Source organism: Falco punctatus (assembly GCF_963210335.1).
Source record: "Falco punctatus genome assembly, chromosome: 3".
NCBI lineage: Eukaryota > Metazoa > Chordata > Aves > Falconiformes > Falconidae > Falco > Falco punctatus.
Genome location: NC_137582.1, coordinates 111519405 through 111537708, shown reverse-complemented (window position 1 = coordinate 111537708; position 18304 = coordinate 111519405). Strand labels below are relative to the sequence as shown.

Genomic DNA, 18304 nt, shown 5'->3' with positions numbered 1-18304 from the left:
AAAGATGCAAGTCTTGCATTATTCTTGGCAAAGAATGTTAACACTTTTGATTAATGTTTTGGATTTAGATCGCATTTTTTACTTTCTTATTTCTGCTTCTATAGTGACTCTCTAAATAAATGTTAAGATTATTTAAAGCACCACCATTCTAGAAAACATTATTATAAAAGCACACCAATGAGATCCAAGATGCAAACCCAAGCCACTTGGAACATACTCTTTCACTTTAACTCTAGCAATCCCAGTATCTTTGCATGGCTGGCACACATTCAAGGCAAGCAGCAAGAACACCCCTCCCTGAAGATTCTTTGACGGCCCATAAATGCTGAAGACAACAAGCAGGGTCTACTTTGGTCCATTTGGTGAGAGACAGGAGGTGTTTACACTATCAGATGGAGAGCCCAATGACTCGGGTTCTATCAAGTCTTATGTCCAATAGTGAAATTGCAGCTATACATTTTGATTTTTAGGGTTAGTTTGCACAAAGACTTTCAAAAGAAAGGCTTCTGTCCCAGGCAGAAGTTCTAAACTGGAACTAGTATGTGTTTTACTTTGTTTGGAATCTGAGAAACAACATTTCATTTTGGAACTTGATTCTTAAACTAGAATCCCTAAACTTTAATGAGTGTCTACATGTTAGGGAAGTGTAGAGGTGAGACTTCTTTTCCTTTTTGTACTCTTTCCTTCAAGATTGTCTCATGCTCAAGACTATCTGTTACGCTACATTTATTGAAAAAGTTCTGAAGATCACAGATGTAAGAAGGCAGAGGAGCACAACATTATATTATCTTACCACTGTAATGCTATGGCAATTTTGTGATGCTTTCAAGAACAACAACAAAAAAAACCAACAAACTAGCTCTTCAAATATTTGTTACGAGAGCAAGTTACATTTGCTAAACACATACTCAGTGATGAACGTGAACAAACACCTCATGGTGAAAGGAACCATGCAACACTGGCAGATAGAGACCACAGTCTTGCTAATTCTACCTTGTCAAACCTGTGCTGTGCACAGTAATTCATTTACCAGACTCCTGGACTATCCAAGACTATTGTATATGATCACACAACTGTGGAACCATAACACAAACTGAAAGTCCAGCAACACCACTGGGTGGGCTTTTTTTTTTTTTTTTTAATCTGGACTTTTGCCATTTTAAACAAACCATTTCCTTCTATTTCAGAATATTTTACAATGACCATGTGCTCTATTAAAAATACTCAACTTCTCACTGGAAAAAATAATGAAATTTAATTTTCTATGAAGTTTTCTAACTAAAATGGCACGGTACTTTCCTCCTATCACTTACAATTTCACTTAAAATAAAAAAGTTACATTATAACATGGCTGATTATTGAAATTAGATTTTTATTTCTTTCATTTCCCCGGGGAATTTGCAATTTCAAGAATGTTCTGATATCCTAGTTATCTGAAGAGTTGCAGACTCAGATTCACAATTAGTATCTCAAGCTTCATTTACATCACAGCACTCTACATTAGCACAATCCCATTCTACAGCAAGAGCAAGATAAAGCACTTTGACTCGAACTTTTTAATTGCTGATTACCTTAAGCCATTTTATGCTGTACCTATTGCACACTGAGAGTTACTGAAACTCACCTGATAGGAGGTAACCTGATCATGAATCTAAACTCAGCCTCCTGTGGGTTTTTCTAACCATGTTCTTCTTTTAGAAGAAAAGACAAAACCTAATAAAACCTGAGATTGAGATAATGGCATCATTTTATAAGCACACTTTTCCAAAAAACATTGGTGACAATCCATTTGGCCCTTTAGAGTCAGAATCATCATAAGCATATCTCTGCAAAATCCTAGAGAGACTCTTCTTCAGAATAGTGGGGTTTAGTGTCACAGACTCAAAGCACACAAATGCCCTGTGTCCATCTTCCACCTCTAACTAATTTAATATTAATGCTTAATAACCAGCTAAGGACTGGTTTCTTGCAAAAATTCCAAAATGATGCTGGCATAGATCTTTAAATTAGTTCAGGGCTTTAACCAACTTATTTTTTGTGAAATAAAGGCAGCACAGGGGAAGAAAGTGGGAGAGGGAAAGAGACCTACTAATGTATTTGTAAAAGGCAGGAGAAAGGTTTTTTCTAGAGCAACCTTATGACAAACAAAGAATCAGGAAGTAACAAACCAAAGGTATCTGGGAAAGTCAAATCAAAGGCATTTCAGATCACTTTGCTGCTTGGCAAAATGGCAGTTGTATACACACTGCTGGTGTTATTCTTAGCAGTTTTTGTTGCTGGATTCATATTATTGGTCATAGGGGCAATTAATTTTGATATCTCCAACTCAGAAATTCCTCCTGGAGTGAACCAGCCTGTAAAGCTCCGAATCATTCATGTAATTTTAATAAGCAGAGCCGTGGTGGTAAGTTAACCTGGTATGATTTCTGGGGGAAGAATGGTTAAACCTATAGATTTTAAACTTAATGCAACGCTAGAACCCTACTTGGAATTAATTTTCAGGGAGGAGAGCAGGACATTGCTGTCGTGCTACATGTTCGTTTTTTCTAAAGAAACCTTTACCAGATTTTTTATGCTACAGTGCATTACTACAGTCCTGCCTAGCTCTTACATTAGGCAGTATATAAATGCCGCCTAACACAAGCATTTGAAAGTCTGACTGTGCTTCTGCAATTAATTGTACTAACCTAGCAATAATTTAATTAAGAACACTTACATATGTTGGATCATTTATATTTCCATTCCGTATATCAGATGTTTTTGGGTCATGCTTTCTAGCTCTTCTTGGATCTGGGTATGAGGAGTTAAGTGTTTATTTTGAAGATAAAATTGGAAACTGAACATTTCAAAACTGGTTTTGGGAAGGGGGAGTTTTTGTCACACAAGTGACAAAGTTAGGTAATGTTGCTCAAGAGGAGCTGAAAGAATTCCATCTCCCTTGCACACATATTTATAACTTCTGCAGCAACTAAGCAGGCTTCTCTGATGGGAATGGGGGGTTCTGGCCAGCCCAACTTCTTCAGATGAACTGGCAGGTAAAAGACTGGGAAGCTAACCAGCCCACAGGAGCTGAAGCTCTTACCAGCACTCAACTTCTGGTGATCTCTGCTGACACAGGATCTCGCTGAATCAGCCTATTTTCATGTAATGATAGACACACAGATGCTGTGATGACAGAAGTTGTTAGAAATATATGAGATGGCAGAAATTGTGCATATATTTAATAATTTACTTAAACACCTCCAAGAGAGAAAAACTATTTAAAATGGGGCTGGGGGGGAATAATTGTCAGAAATACTCTAGATTATAGTGGACCACAGTAAAGAATTCTAGATACATATTCACATGCTTTGGCTGCACACAAGTTGCAGTTAGAAAGAGATTACTTCACTCAAGCAGCCAGAAAAGCCAGTTCTCTTTTTATCATCTACACACTGCCCATTAACACCATAAACCAGAACTGTATGCAGCAATGTAAACAATACAGGATAAAAGAGACCAAACAAGTTGAATGTAAAGGTGAGAATATTCTTTGGAGTTGTTCCATTTCTGCTTGGAAAATAGCACATCCAAAAGAATAAATAACTTTATCATGTTTGTATACAATCAGAGACACTAAGATTAGTTTCTATAATGAATTAAAATCAGTAGGTTGCAAAATGTATTAATTTCTTCAGCTTCAAAATCTGTTATGGAGAACATTACAAATAGCTGGAGTCACTGAAGAAAAGATCTTTCATAGGTAAATATATCGAGAATCATAACACCGCACTGACAATCCATACAGATGGAAACATTCATAACAAAATATTGAATATTAAGAGCTTGATCCAAATCTTTATAAGGACCAAAGTACTGGTTTGGCATGACTAAATAATGTATTTCAAAACAGAGTTATGCCTTTTTTTCTTATTTTTGCAAACTTATGTTGGACCAGTAGCTCTCATTTATATTTTTTTCATCTTCTGGTGCCTGGCATGAATATCACATCAACATACGTAAAGATCAGAAGTTTGGTCCTACTAAATATCTCAGGATCTTTCATTGTATTGTACACATCAGTGAACATTTCTGAGACCAATCAAAAAGCAATTATCCAATATATTCTCAAGTTAGTCAACTCTGCTTTGGGCAAGTATCCAAATAATGAAAATCAGCACCAGAACTATCAACTTTCCCAATGTTTTCACATCTTCTCAGGGGCAAGGACAGAATAACCAGTGAAAATCAAACTTGTTTTCAATGTTAAGTAAAGGACCTGCTGAGAAAGCAAATGAATATATTTCACCAGTCTTTGTTAATGCTGTGTTGTTTTGGGATTATGTTCTTTGGTGAGCACTGCTGTTCATGTGACCTCTCATGATGCTACTGTTAGTTGTGCAGTTGTACTACACTTGTACAACTACTCAAATATTTTATGACTGCCCTAAACGATACGACTTAGACATCATGAGTATACTGCCCATACAGTTCCTTTACCTTGGAAAATACAGAATCTCTTAGTGAACTCCCTATTCTCTTTGCATTTAAACAGGGAAAGATTTTGGAGAATATTGGCATCTGCAGTCAGGTTACATTTGTCCGGTACACACAAGAAAGAAAGACTCTGGGAATGGACTCAAAGCTCTTCATCAAGGACCTGTGGTTTGAGAAAGTGCCTGTAAGGATTTATCAGCCTAAGGATCCATCTGCCAGCCAAAGGAGAGGAGTTGTGTTTTTCCATGGAGGAGGATGGGTATTTGGAAGTCTTGGTAAGATATCTAACAGAAAAAAATATTGTAATTTAGCTAAAGAAGTATTTTCTTCATAAATGGTTAAGTTGATTGTCGCCTGACCTGTAGCAGTTATGACATTCAAGTATAACCATAGATGCACTTTCCCAAGCACTGCTGTTAGAGGAAAGCATCTGCTGTGCATTGTTTTTCTTAAAAGACAAGGACAACGAGGTATAAGAGGAAAAAATACAGTAAGCAAATATTGAAATAGGAAGATGAGGGGGTACAAAAGATCTGAAGAGCTATGTAGCAAGGAAAAATAGTGTTTTCTTCTTGCAATTCTTTGACCTCTGCAATAGACAATGTTAACACTCTGGGGAAAAAAAACAAACCAAAACTAAACAAATCCAAACCCCACCAAATATGTTTCTTTCAGAGACTCATGAAAAGCTATGCCGCTGTATTGCCAGAGAAAGCGAGTCAGTGGTTGTATCTGTTGGGTGAGTCTTTCCTCACATTGCTTTTTAGAGATTATTTCCCATAGCGTACATATCACCTTAGAGCTTCCCTGAGTGCAGCAACAACCATTCTCAGGTAAGTGTTTCTGTAGGACTTGTCAAGCATGCGATTTACAAATTCACTCTGCTCTTGTTTGGAGCCACTGAAGGCTGACTCAAGCTAAGTTTTCACTGTTTGACTACATCACAAATAATACTTGGGGATATCTAGCGGGAAAATGAAGTTTTGAATCAATGTTTTCAAATTCCAAACTCAAAATCGATAGTAAACAGATAGTAAGCCATATATTCGACTTAATCATTATTCAAGGGAACTCTGCCTAATGCTAACAGACGCACTACATGAATGACAAGCTAATATCATCATCGATGTACTGACATAAGGATTTGGATTATGAGAATATAGTTGCACTGTAATAAAGACGTAAAACAGAAGCACTGCCATTTGTATCCAACCCATGGAAAGCTAAAGCATAAAATGACTAAATGAATGTCAATAAACCCCAGACATAATTGGAGGGTGGTTACTCTTGTGTTCTTAAAGACCTGAGAAACATCCTAAACAGATGATATCCTAACAAATTAATCTGCACCACCTGGCTGAACTAGCCACAGTTTTTTTATGATCAGCCTGTGGAGAAAGGGAAATTCTGAGGAATCCAGGTATCACTGGTGGTAGGAACCAGTATTTTCAGCAATATCTTTAAACCCACTTTCCTTCTCGCACTTTTTTGCCACTTTCTGTGTACCAGGTATCGTTTAGCCCCTGAACACAAATACCCTGCTGCGTATGAAGACTGTCTTAGTGCCACCATACACTTCATGAAGAATATCGAGCACTATGACGTGGATCCTGGCAATGTCATTGTCTGCGGGGACAGTGCTGGGGGCAATCTAGCAGCTGCTGTTAGCCAGACCCTTGCAGGCAGATCAGACCTCCCCAAACTACGTGCTCAGATCTTGATCTACCCCGGCCTTCAGGCACTGGACTTCAATTTACCATCCTATCAGCAGAATCGGGGAGTCCCTCTCTTATTCCGAGAACGCGCCGCTTTCTATGTGTTACAGTACCTAAATGGGAATGCATCAAATCTGGATGAGGTCTTGGAGGGTTCCCATATTCCTATAGATATTAAACTAAATTACAGGAAGTGGGTGAGTCCAGATAACATCCCTGAAAAGTTTAAGGTCAGAGGCTACAAACCACATGTGCTACTTGACTGCACAACTGAAATTTATGAGACAGTGAAAAGATTCTGTGAGCCCAACCTGTGCCCGCTGTTGGCCGAAGATGCTATTATTCAGCAGCTGCCCGAGTCTTTCATCTTGACTTGCGAGTATGATGTGCTGAGGGATGACGGCTTGCTTTACAAGAAGAGACTGGAGGACAACGGTGTTCAAGTGACCTGGTACCACCTCGAGGATGGATTCCATGGAATCATAAATACATTTAATAGTGATTGGTTTTCATTTCCAGCTGCGAAAAGGGGTCTTGACAATATTGTGAACTTTCTAAAAAGCTTATAGAAACAATTTTCTTTTCTTCTGTAAGAACTGCCAATTTTCTGTGGTCTTTTATCTCCTAAATTCCCTACAAGAGGTTTAGATAGGACAATTTCTTAATGAGCAATTACGTCAGTGTGACCACTGAAGAATGTATTTCAAGAACGCTGCGAAAGTTTCTTTCAGCGCTGTTTGAAGTATTTCATGTGCAGTCTGCCTATTTTAATGATCTATTTGTACTAGAGACTTGCCATTCTCCCAGTAAACATTAAAGATGCAGTAAAATTTTAAATCAACATCTAGTCTGATCAGTTTTATTCAATTACAATGGATGGTGTCATTCTTCCTAGAGGCCAAGTGTGTTTTGGCGAAGGAGAAAGTATTACAATGTACCGGTATTACAATGCTACAATGCAGTGCCCATGCTATATGCTACACGTCGCACCTGATTCTAAGATTCCCAGTCACCAACTTGCAGAAAATTTCTGTGCGCTAGGTAACTGGTATTTTAGACTCAAATAAATGAAGTCAAAACTGCAACTGTCGCCAACAGAGATAGTCTATTAACAGCTTTGTTTAAATTAAAATGGAGGAAATGCTGTGTGTTTCTCTATGTTTATGAAACACATAGGTATGCTGAAAAACTTGTTCCTGTACTTAAATACTTCAACAACAAAGTAAGATTGATGTATTTACTTTTCTAGAGCACATGTTAGCTGGCTTGGTTTTTTCCCTTCATGTTAGCTCCTGTTTTCTTTTCTAAATGTCGTTGTTAAAACTATATATTCTAAACTACTTAAAGAATTTCCACAACACAGGAAGCAATATGTTGTGGCTGCAGATCAGATGTAAGAGACAACCTCCGCATTAGTTGTCTCTCCTTGTAAATAGTGACCATCATAAACTGGAACGTCATTCGGTACTTAACAGCTATCTCTCTCTGAACAGCCTTTCATATCATCCGCAATCCAATAATAGCATGCAGAATATCAGGCCCTGTATCAATCCCACAATTAATATAAAGCTAAACAGGAAATTAAATACATTCTCCTCTGACTCTTCTCCAATGTGATGCATGAGGGCACCTTGCAAATATTTCCAAGGACTTTAAAGTGTGTGGCACTTGAGAGATCTGTTACTACTATCTGAGAAAGATAAATCAAAGATAGGCATAAAGACACCTCACCTTTGGTTAAGTGAAATGGTGGGGTTTTATATACTGCCGGTGATACTGCTGGTGATTTTTACTGCTTCATTCATCCTAGCAATTATGCAAACAATTAAATCCGAGTACTCCAACTTCAGCATCCCTCCTGGAGTTAATCACCCTGGAAAGCTTCGAATTGTCCTTGCTTCTATGATTTGTACATCTGCTATGGTGAGTTGCTCTCATGATTTCTGCCAGAAATGTGTTTGAGGTGTTCTTTTTGTAAGGTTATATGTGTAAATATAAAATAAGATGCTGGCTACACCCAGAAGGCTTTCCTTTTTTGGGGAGCTGACTTTAGAGAACAATTTTTGTAAAATAATCTGTTAGGCCTCAAGTAGTTTCAGCCAGGTTTTCCCTACAACACAGGGACTAAGCCAATCATAAAAACCCAAGCTTTATCAGCTCAGTTTCCCTAATAAAGTTTAAATTAAATATTTATAAAAAGCGAGATTGCTTTGGCTTCCATTTTAGCTCAGCACGGATGATGGTTTTTAGGCCATTCCTGGGGCTTTCCAGTAATACTGATGGAAAGCTAGGTGCTTCTTAAGCAGATAAAACCAGAGACTCAGGGGAAACCACTGGGGAATGACACCCGAGTGGCAAGGTGGGCAGCGGTGGGAGGCTGGCACAAACCCTAGCATGTGGTGACGCTGGGACAGAAACTCCTTTTTTTTCCCCGTAAGCCATTTTTGCCTGACGGAGCATGAGTGGGACACGTGGGCCTACCTGCTCAGGCGCGCGGTGCCACTGCCACCCCGCTCGGCCGGGCGCACCGCCTCAGCTCCATCTTCTCCTGGGCCAGCTCTCGGTGAGGACCAGCCCTGGGGCGGCCACCAAGGGTGAAGGTGGAGGCCAGCGGCTCTGGGGCGGGCTGGGCCCCGCCGACACGAAGCCCAGGTGCCCCCTCAGGCCTGGCAGCGGCCGGGGGGCGGCAGGCGCAGGGTCTCCTTCGTGGCAACCTGCCCGGCTGCTGCAGCTGCTGCCCGCGGGGAGGCCGCGCTCCGCTCGGCCGGGCTCTCTTCCCTCTCTTCGAAGAGGGGAAGATTTGGGAAAAGATGGGGGTGTGCAGCCGGATCGCCTGCAGCCGCTACGTGCGCGCCAGGCGGGAGCTGGAGCTGGGGCCGGGGCCGCACCGTGGGGCCGGGGCCCGGTGCGGCTCCACCGCCCCGCGCGCCATCTGCCGGCTGCGCCCGGGCGCCATCTTCTTGCACGGCGGCGGGCGGCTGTCCTGCGGCACCGGCTGGGCGGGCCGGGCCTCGGCCTTTTGCCGCAGCGCAGCCGGGCGCTGCCGCGGTCCCTGCCGGAGCCGGGGGGATGATTCTGGCCCGGGACCGAAATCTGGCTGAGCCTGCGCATCATGTTCGGGCAGCTCGGCGCTGCCGGCGAGCCGCGGGTGCCCGCGTGAGGCGAGGGGAGGCGGCTGTGAGGGGCGGGAAAAGGGCGGGAAAAGGGCCGCTGCCTGTGGAGCCGGGCGGCAGCGCGCAGCCCCCCGCTTTCCTGCGGATCCCCGTGAGCGGGGCTGCCGTCACGCCGCTGGAGAGCCAGCGGTGGTTGTGCCGGGACAGCTACGCCGGTGCGACCCTGCGGGCCAGCGTCTTTTTGCTTCTGGGCACTTCTGGGCACGGCAGGGTGGCACATCTTGTGGGAATGCCACCCCTCAGCACCCCGTGTGCCCAGACCACAGCGGCCTGGCAGCGCCTCAGGGGGTGCTCATGGCCTCTCCCCAGTCTGGTGAGGCGGGGCGAGCCCCGAGCAGGGCCCGTGTGCCTCCCAGCATGGCCCATGTGCCTCCCAGCATGGCCGTGTGCCTCCCAGCATGGCCATGTGCCTCCCAGTACAGCCCGTGTGCCTCCCAGTACGGCCCGTGTGCCTCCCAATACGGCCCGTGTGCCTCCCAGCATGGCCATGTGCCTCCCAGCATGGTCGCGTGCCTCCCAGCACGGCGTGCTGCTGGCACCACGCAGAAAAGAGGGAATGTTTTCCAGAAGAGTTTTCTAACATGTTGAGAACTGACTAATAAACGAACTTGGAAGGTGATGATTCAGTGATCCATTTAAGTAGATGTAATTGCCCTGTAAACTCCAAGGAGCTTTCTAACAGTAAAGAAAATGCTAATGTATTTTAATAATACAGAAAACTATAACTGTCCCATTATTTAAATAAACAACGAAAAAAAGAGTAAAAAAAATTCTCAAGGCAAAATACCCTAAGTAAAGGCGAGGTGCAGATCGATTAAATTACTTTATCTGTAAGCCAGATGCAGTCTATACCAGAAGAGCAAAATGAACTTGGATCACTTAAGTTCTGATTAGTGCTGTTCTACGAAGACAATCCCAGCTATGCTACATCCTTGCAACTTCATCCTACTGGCTATCATTTATCTGTGATAACTCACTGGACAAACACCTGTTTAGCAGGTAACGGCACTGGGGGTTTCTTTGCTGAAGGAAAAATACTCCAAACATGGCAAAAAAAAAGCTGCTGTTAAGAAATTTGCATTTGAACTTATGACACTTCCTTCTCTTTTGTTGCCTCCTTCTGTGTACGGGGTATCATTTAGCCCCTGAACACAAATACCCTGCTGCGTATGAAGACTGTCTTAGTGCCACCATACACTTCATGAAGAATATCGAGCACTATGTCGTGGATCCTGGCAATGTCACTGTCTGCGGGGACAGTGCTGGGGGCAATCTAGCAGCTGCTGTTAGCCAGACCCTTGCAGGCAGATCAGACCTCCCCAAACTACGTGCTCAGATCTTGATCTACCCCGGCCTTCAGGCACTGGACTTCAATTTACCATCCTATCAGCAGAATCGGGGAGTCCCTCTCTTATTCCGAGAACGCGCCGCTTTCTATGTGTTACAGCACCTAAATGGGAATGCATCAAATCTGGATGAGGTCTTGGAGGGTTCCCATATTCCTATAGATATTAAATTAAATTACAGGAAGTGGGTGAATCCAGATAACATCCCCGAAAAGTTTAAGGTCAGAGGCTACAAACCACGTGTGCTACTTGACTGCACAACCGAAATTTATGAGACAGTGAAAAGATTCTGTGAGCCCAACCTGTGCCTGCTGTTGGCCGAAGATGCTATTATTCAGCAGCTGCCCGAGTCTTTCATCTTGACTTGCGAGTATGATGTGCTGAGGGATGATGGCTTGCTTTACAAGAAGAGATTGGAGGACAACGGTGCTCAAGTGACCTGGTACCACCTCAAGGATGGATTCCATGGAATCATAAGCCTGAATGATTATTGTGGTTTCTTATTTCCAGCTGGGAAAAGGGGATTGGACAGAACTGTTAAATTCCTAAAAAGGCCTATAAACCAACTTTCCTTATGCTTCTCATACTAATGTCTCCATTTAGGCTCCCAAACCTTAGGTAGCACTTGTCAGCAAAAATGTGATGCAAATACCAATTTTAATATTCATGAACTTGAAATGAGCACTGGTCTTTGTCCTCGTGAGACTAGTTCAGTCTTTACAGTCTTAATATTTTCCACATGGTGTGTTTCAATCCCTTGTCTTTCAAATCAGCATTTGATTGATTCCTTTTATTTATTTACCAGATTATTTACTTCTAGGTAAATAACATCTGTGGAATGATTTGGATTAAGTAGCTCCCATGAATTACAGTCAGGACCTTTGTGATGTCCATTTGATAGGCTCCAAAGCATGATTTTATTTAGGTAGAAAGTACAAGTTAGCTACATGGTGAGCAGGAGGGAAGAGTTAGAGGAAAGCTCTGGAAAAACAGGCAGCGGTCAAGGTCTGTGTGAAAAATTCGACATTATTCAGTGGGCATGGCAGAACCGCATCTGTGAGTGTGGCAGTGGGTGGCCCGAGTTAATTGGGGACACCTTGCTGGAGGCAAGGAAGGGCTGCCCTGATTTTGAAATAATCGCAGCACTACAAAAGCCTGTTTCATTTTGGGATGTTTCCATTATGTCCACTTAAGCTCTGGGCATATCTCATACCTGAGATACTGGTTGAGAGGAAACATGTCAGTTTTTAGGAAGAAAGCAAGGGTTAGCCAAGTGGACTCTTGACCTGTGTCTGCTGGAAGGTTTAGGGTAAAGAGACAAAACACTTTCATGTTCTTTCAGAGTGGTTCCCCAGTATTCTTTTTTTTTTTTCATTTTGTGCTGTTTCTCTACGTTGTGTGTTTTCTTTATATGACAAGCCAGTGTATTCCTTGACATGATGCTCTGTTATACCCTGCTGATGAAAGCAAGGAAGACCAGCAGCGAGCACACTCAAAATAGCAAGCTGAAGAAATGAAAACCCTAAGGAAAACCAAAAAAGATCCCAAGCCAGAGGAAATCAGGAATTTTTACGGAACAAGTGCTGTCCCGTTCAGATGCCGCAAGGGCTCAGGCAGCCAGCCCCCGCGGCCCCCGCCCGCACGGCCCCGCGGCACGGCACGGCACGGCACTGCACGGTCCGGCGCCCGCCCGGTGCGAGCTGGCCCGGCAGGAGTCCCGCGCACCATCCGCCCCTCGGCAGCGCCCGCCCGCAGCCCGCCGAGCCGAGCCGAGCCGAGCCGAGCCGAGCCGAGCCGAGCCGAGCCGAGCCGCAGGTCACGCACTGCCTCCTTGAACCGAGATTACGGCGCGCCTCAAGCCGGCGGCGCGGCCTCCCCCCGGCCCGCGGCCGCCCGCACCATGACCCCGGCGGCGGCTTTGCAGAGCTGTCACAAACGGGCCGTGACGCCGCCGGCCCGGGCCGCGGAGGAGGGGGCGGGCGGGCGCTGCGGGCCCCGCGGCGGGCCGGGGAGCCCCGCGGGGCGGCCGCCGGGCCATGGCGCTGCTGCCCGCGCTGCTGCTGCTGCTCCTGCCCCTGGCGGCGCTGGCGGCGGCACTGGCCACCGTCCTCCTCGGCCTCCCCAGCTACGACATCCCGCCCGGGGTGAACCAGCCCGCCAAGCTGCGCCTGGTCCTGGCCGTCCTCCTGGGCACGGCGGCCCTGGTGAGTGGCGCCCGCCGCCGCGCTTCGCCTTTTCGGGGGGCGGGGGGTGCTCCGGCCGCGCCGGGGTGCTGCCGGGTCTCGCGGGGTCGCCCCCACCCCCACCCGCCGGGGTCCCCCGCGGCGAGGCCGGTGCTGGAGGCCGCCCCCGGGCCGAGGCGTGCGGTCCCCGGGCCGCGCCGGGTCGGGGTGGTCGCTGCCCGCGGCCCCAGGCGAGGGCACCTTGCGCAAGGGGCCACACCGCTGCGCGGCCCCTGCCCTGCGCGGCCCCTGCCCTGCGCGGTCCCTGCCCAGCGCGGTCCCTGCCGCGGCTGACATTGACGGTGCAAAGCCGGTCAGGGCTGCGCTGCTTAATCCCTGGGCTCCTTCTGCAGCGTTGCATAAACGGCATTAGAGCTCTCCCAGCTCCTCCTTTGTCACTTGCTGTATCTTTTCCATTTTTGTACATCTTCACTTTTCTCCATCACTCCTGTAGCCACAACACGGCCAGGGCTGTCACACACACCTTGTTTTCCTCTGCACCGTTTCTTACACCATTTGCATCCTCTTCGAATTTACTGACAAAGCTACTCCTGAATTCCACTAGCAGGTGACAACAAGGAAATGGATCAAGACGGACTCTTGCCAGGCATTTGAAACTGGGATCTTGTTTAGTAACTGAACTGCAATAGTTTATTTGTGTGATGCCATTAATTAATTTGGTTCCCAACTTCTTGTTTGTGCGCTTACCACATCAGATTTATATTCTAGCTTGTAAGAGCACTGGGAAAGGAAGCTGCTTGATTTTGGTCAGTAAATCTGTTGTGCAAATAAAAAGCAGTAACTAACTCAGACGACACAACTCAGCACTTAAGATTTGCAGATTCCCTGAGTTTTATGGTCTAATTCAGGCATATCAGTTATGCACTGAAGAACTATTCAAGTTTTTATTACTGCTTCTATATATGGCATTTCATTTTTACTCAGTAAAACTGGAACAAAATGAGCACAAAAGTGTGCAGGACAATACAGAGAATTAAAATGTATACTCCAAGACAGCCAGTTTGGGTGGCCTATATAAAATTTCTGATGTGACATTGGAATGATACTGGATTTGAGTAATGGAAGTAGATTTTTTACCGTCTGTAGGATGTGAGAGCTTGGGATTAATTTTTTTTTCTGAATCAGAGTGCTTTTATTTTTATCAGACAACAGGGGACAAAATTACTGTATGAGAAGGCTAGATTTTTTAATCCGATTCTTCAGATTCCAGTGATTGCTCATATGAGAAAAGGTAGAACTCCTTTTCGGCAAAACTAATCTAGGCAAATTTACAACAAATACTGTTTTCTGACTGTATCTTGGGATCTCTTACCTTCCTAGCACTGGGCATTCCTCTCAAGAAAACCAGCTGTGGAGTTACTTTTCCTCACTGTTTTCCACAGGCTTATCAAGGCAAACCCCAAGGACTACACGGCCTGTTAGAATGAACTCCCTGTCAGTACTTGGCGTACAGGAAGCCGTTTAGAGAATGGTTGGAAGATGCTTGCATAGCCATTACCCTCCCCTGTCAGCAGTCCTCACAGTAGCTATTCTAACTTCTTGTGCTCTTTTATTATTTTATTGTCTTATAGTATATTAATATTTTAGAACATTACAGCTTTTGTTCTCCAAAGTTCTGTGTTTCTTTTAAAATTTCCCTCAAATACAATTCAATGTAAGTATGATGCAGAGTTGTTATACCTTCAATAGCTCAAGACTTTCAAAGAAGCCTTAATTTCTTTTACCTTTAACAGGGAAGGATCTTGGAGAAGACTGGACTTTGCAGTCAGATCACTTTTGGCCGATACGTGCGACAGGGCCGGAAACTCGGGGTGGATCCAAAGCTCTTTATCCAGGATCTGCAGTTTAACAAAGTACCTGTGAGGGTTTATCAGCCTAAAGCTACCTCAGATGGGCGGCGAAGGAGAGGTATCATCTTCTTTCACGGAGGAGGCTGGGTGTTTGGAAGTCTTGGTAAGATATTTGCTGGAGGAGTTGCAGTAACGTAGAAAGAACATTCTTGTCTTTTTCTAAAATTGAAGTACGAGGAGGATTCAGCATGTGATTTGGGAGGAGGTCTGAAGAAAAATAGATGCCTTTCTGGAATGAACATTCCCTAGCTGTCTCAAAGATTAGGGCAATAGCAAACCACTAATAAAAATATTTCTTTTCCAGATACCTATGAAAAAGTATGTCGCTACATATCCAGAGAAAGCGAATCGGTAGTTGTATCTGTTCAGTAAGTGAACCCAGTTCTATTGTTTGGAGATTTATTATTGCTGTGGTGCCACAGCAGAGATGCACTGCTTTTGGAGGTTCTGTTTTACAGAGAAATTTCTGTAGAATTCAGTGAAGTCTATAAAGAGACAAAAGGAGTAACAGAGATTGCACACCTCGTAACTGTTCATGCCCTGATATCCTCAGAAAAGACCCAAACTGAAATGTTTGGCACACTAAGAAAATCTGTAAAAGCCAATCAAAACCTTGCGTAAAAAAAGTTTTCCTTGTGCTGAACAAACAAGCATGTAATAAGATGTTTCAAACGTGATTTATTAAAGTGAATAATCACACTGCATTACTCCCATTTTATATGTAGGAAGCAGAGGCACAAAATGGTATAATTATCTTGTCAAGAATACACAGGGAGTTTTCAGCATGACTAAGAAATGTACAAGGTCTTGATCAGAGTCCTGATCAGAAGGCAGTCCTACTTTACTGAGTCCTTGTGACTGAAAACACAGATTTACAGCTTACCTGCAGTCACTAACTGAGGAATGCCTGCTTAGGAGGTAATGAATATCCTAACCTAGAGGAAAAACACCCCAAAATGATAGGGCTGAAAGAGAGCATAGATAGGATACCATTTCCTGATTAATGCTAACGACATTTCCTTCTCTTATACTTCTCTCTTTCTGTATACCAGGTATCGTTTAGCCCCTGAACACAAATACCCTGCTGCGTATGAAGACTGTCTTAGTGCCACCATACACTTCATGAAGAATATCGAGCACTATGATGTGGATCCTGGCAATGTCATTGTCTGCGGGGACAGTGCTGGGGGCAATCTAGCAGCTGCTGTTAGCCAGACCCTTGCAGGCAGATCAGACCTCCCCAAACTACGTGCTCAGATCTTGATCTACCCCGGCCTTCAGGCACTGGACTTCAATTTACCATCCTATCAGCAGAATCGGGGAGTCCCTCTCTTACTCCGAGAACGCGCCGCTTTCTTTGCTCTGCAGTACCTAAACGGGCACGCACTGCATGTGCAAGAGGTCTTGGAGGGCTCTCATATACCTCCAGATGTGAGGCTCAAGTACAGGAAGTGGGTGAGTCCAGATAACATCCCCGAAAAGTTTAAGGTCAGAGGTGTGAAGCCACTTAGGCCCACTGATTTTATAGCTGAAGTTTATGAGACAGTGAAAAGATTCTGTGAGCCCAACCTGTGCCCGCTGTTGGCCGAAGATGCTGTTGTTCACCAGCTGCCCGAGTCTTTCATCTTGACTTGCGAGTATGATGTGCTGAGGGATGACGGCTTGCTTTACAAGAAGAGATTGGAGGACAACGGTGTTCGAGTGACCTGGTACCACCTCGAGGATGGATTCCACGGAATCATAAGCCTGTATGATTATTGTGGTTTCTCATTTCCAGCTGGGAAAAGGGGATTGGACAGAATTGTTAAATTCCTAAAAAGCTTATAGTAAACATCTTAGATTCCATGAGTCTGTTCACGCCTCAACCTAGCAAAATATCTTTTTAGGATATTCAGTATTAGGTGATGGGTAGTCAATCAACAGCAGCCATTAACAATGAGAAAAACGGCTCATCAGAACTGCATTCCAGCTTTTAGTTGGAACATGGAATATGCAAACATTATACAAGCTTGTACCAGGCTGCAAGCCCTTATCTTTAGCTGTGTCAATAAAGAAGGACAAGATTTTGAACGGACATCCTGGTTTGGTCCACTTGTTTAAAACAAAATGTGTCTGTCTATGGAGAGAGACTGTGTGTCATGCAGGCATGTGTGGTGTGTTGGCATAGAGCAGTGTGTCACTTTTATAGCAGTGTTTTGAGACATACCCTGTGCTCCGGTTCTGAACTCTATTAGAGAAAAAACAGCTGACTTTAGTGGGTTAGGAGCCACTGTTTCAGTCAACAGTAAATACGATGCAGCCTAGAATGTGGTTACGGAACAACAGTCACCGTGGGGACAGCAAACACAAAAGGTTCTATGGCCAAGCAGTTCCACATGTCACCCATGTTTATCAGCACACGGGCAGGCAGAAGGTTTTTCTGCCCTGGTTTTAGCTCTGAACTATTGAGTAACCTTCCACCCACACAACCTGAAGGACAGTTCCAACAACCAAGGGAGGACAGTGCTGGTGAGACAAAGAAATAAGATTGCATCACAAAAAGATAGACAGGATTGGTAGAAAATTGAACCCAAGTACTCTTAATACAGTTCTCATTTGAAATTGGCTGGAAGAGAGGAAAAGGGTAAGATTGGGAAAGCAGTGTGAGAGCTGGAATGGAATGGCTCAGGACCTGCGCTGTGGAGCTGGTATAGTACTGCAGTCATAAGATAGAGTCCAGGCTCATCTCAGAAGAGTAATTAAAGGGAGAGTAATAAGCATCTTGCTTGTCCTGCATTAATTCATTTTGTTTATGATCTGCCATTCTTCTCTCTAAGCCAGGACAGCAGCAGTGCCTGAGCAGGGGTTATATTGCATGGTTCACACTGCACCTAACGTTAGCCAAATAAAAATGCTATAGCACTTTTCATGGCAGTCACTTCAGACTGCTATAAACTTACATACAGCTATACGACAACAATATATACAACTTAATAATATATATGACATTGTACAAGAAAGGCTTCATTAACCTTTCCACAAGTTAATACTTATTATTACTTGTATGAGAGCATCCTTAATAATTTAGATACTGATTTCATTTGCTTGTATAAACAAGAGCATCTTTGCTAGCAGAGCTGCTCAACAGACTGCATGCCTTGCTTAAGCACTGAGAAAAATTTTATCATTAGACATCTAACTTTGTGGAAACATGCCAGTTAGGTTCAATATTGGAGCTGTTAGGGCGAATCCTCCTGACTGCTAAAATGATTTCCTTTAGACTTTTCTCCCCCCCCCCCCCGCCCCCGCCCCGCCTCTCTGAAGCAAAATGGTAGACTATACTGCTGAGACTGGCCTGCTGCGGCAGAAGTAGGAACCAAGGGTGGGGAAATGGGTTAATTTGTCCTTTTCAGATGCTAGTTCACATGGCAGGTGAAATTATTTAACACCAAACCATGAATAATTTTCCAAGTGCTGTACAGTATCTTATGTTTACACCAAGAAATCAATCCAGAATTTTAC

At 44.3% G+C, this 18304-nt stretch overlaps 3 protein-coding genes across 3 annotated transcripts; all 3 read left to right on the top strand.

The window, feature by feature from the left end:
* The first annotated feature begins 27 nt into the window (after window positions 1-27).
* On the top strand, window positions 28-6765 carry LOC308061225 (arylacetamide deacetylase-like 4). The gene is made up of 4 exons (XM_080380877.1): window positions 28-2404; window positions 4535-4751; window positions 5152-5215; window positions 5986-6765. The coding sequence occupies exons 1-4, from the start codon at window positions 2138-2140 to the stop codon at window positions 6758-6760; spliced, it is 1323 nt and encodes a 440-aa protein (XP_080237003.1). The 5' UTR covers window positions 28-2137; the 3' UTR covers window positions 6761-6765.
* Window positions 6766-9260: 2495 nt separating this feature from the next.
* On the top strand, window positions 9261-12475 carry LOC308061133 (arylacetamide deacetylase-like 3; the record flags this gene model as incomplete). Its single annotated transcript, XM_080380683.1, has 2 exons — window positions 9261-9519; window positions 10507-12475. 2 exons carry the CDS (start codon window positions 9261-9263, stop codon window positions 11298-11300), a joined length of 1053 nt encoding a protein of 350 aa, XP_080236809.1. The 3' UTR covers window positions 11301-12475.
* Window positions 12476-12608: 133 nt separating this feature from the next.
* Window positions 12609-16877, top strand: LOC308061214 (arylacetamide deacetylase-like 4). Its single transcript, XM_080380852.1, has 4 exons — window positions 12609-12914; window positions 14687-14906; window positions 15108-15171; window positions 15856-16877. The coding sequence occupies exons 1-4, from the start codon at window positions 12747-12749 to the stop codon at window positions 16628-16630; spliced, it is 1227 nt and encodes a 408-aa protein (XP_080236978.1). The 5' UTR covers window positions 12609-12746; the 3' UTR covers window positions 16631-16877.
* The last annotated feature ends 1427 nt before the right edge of the window (window positions 16878-18304 follow it).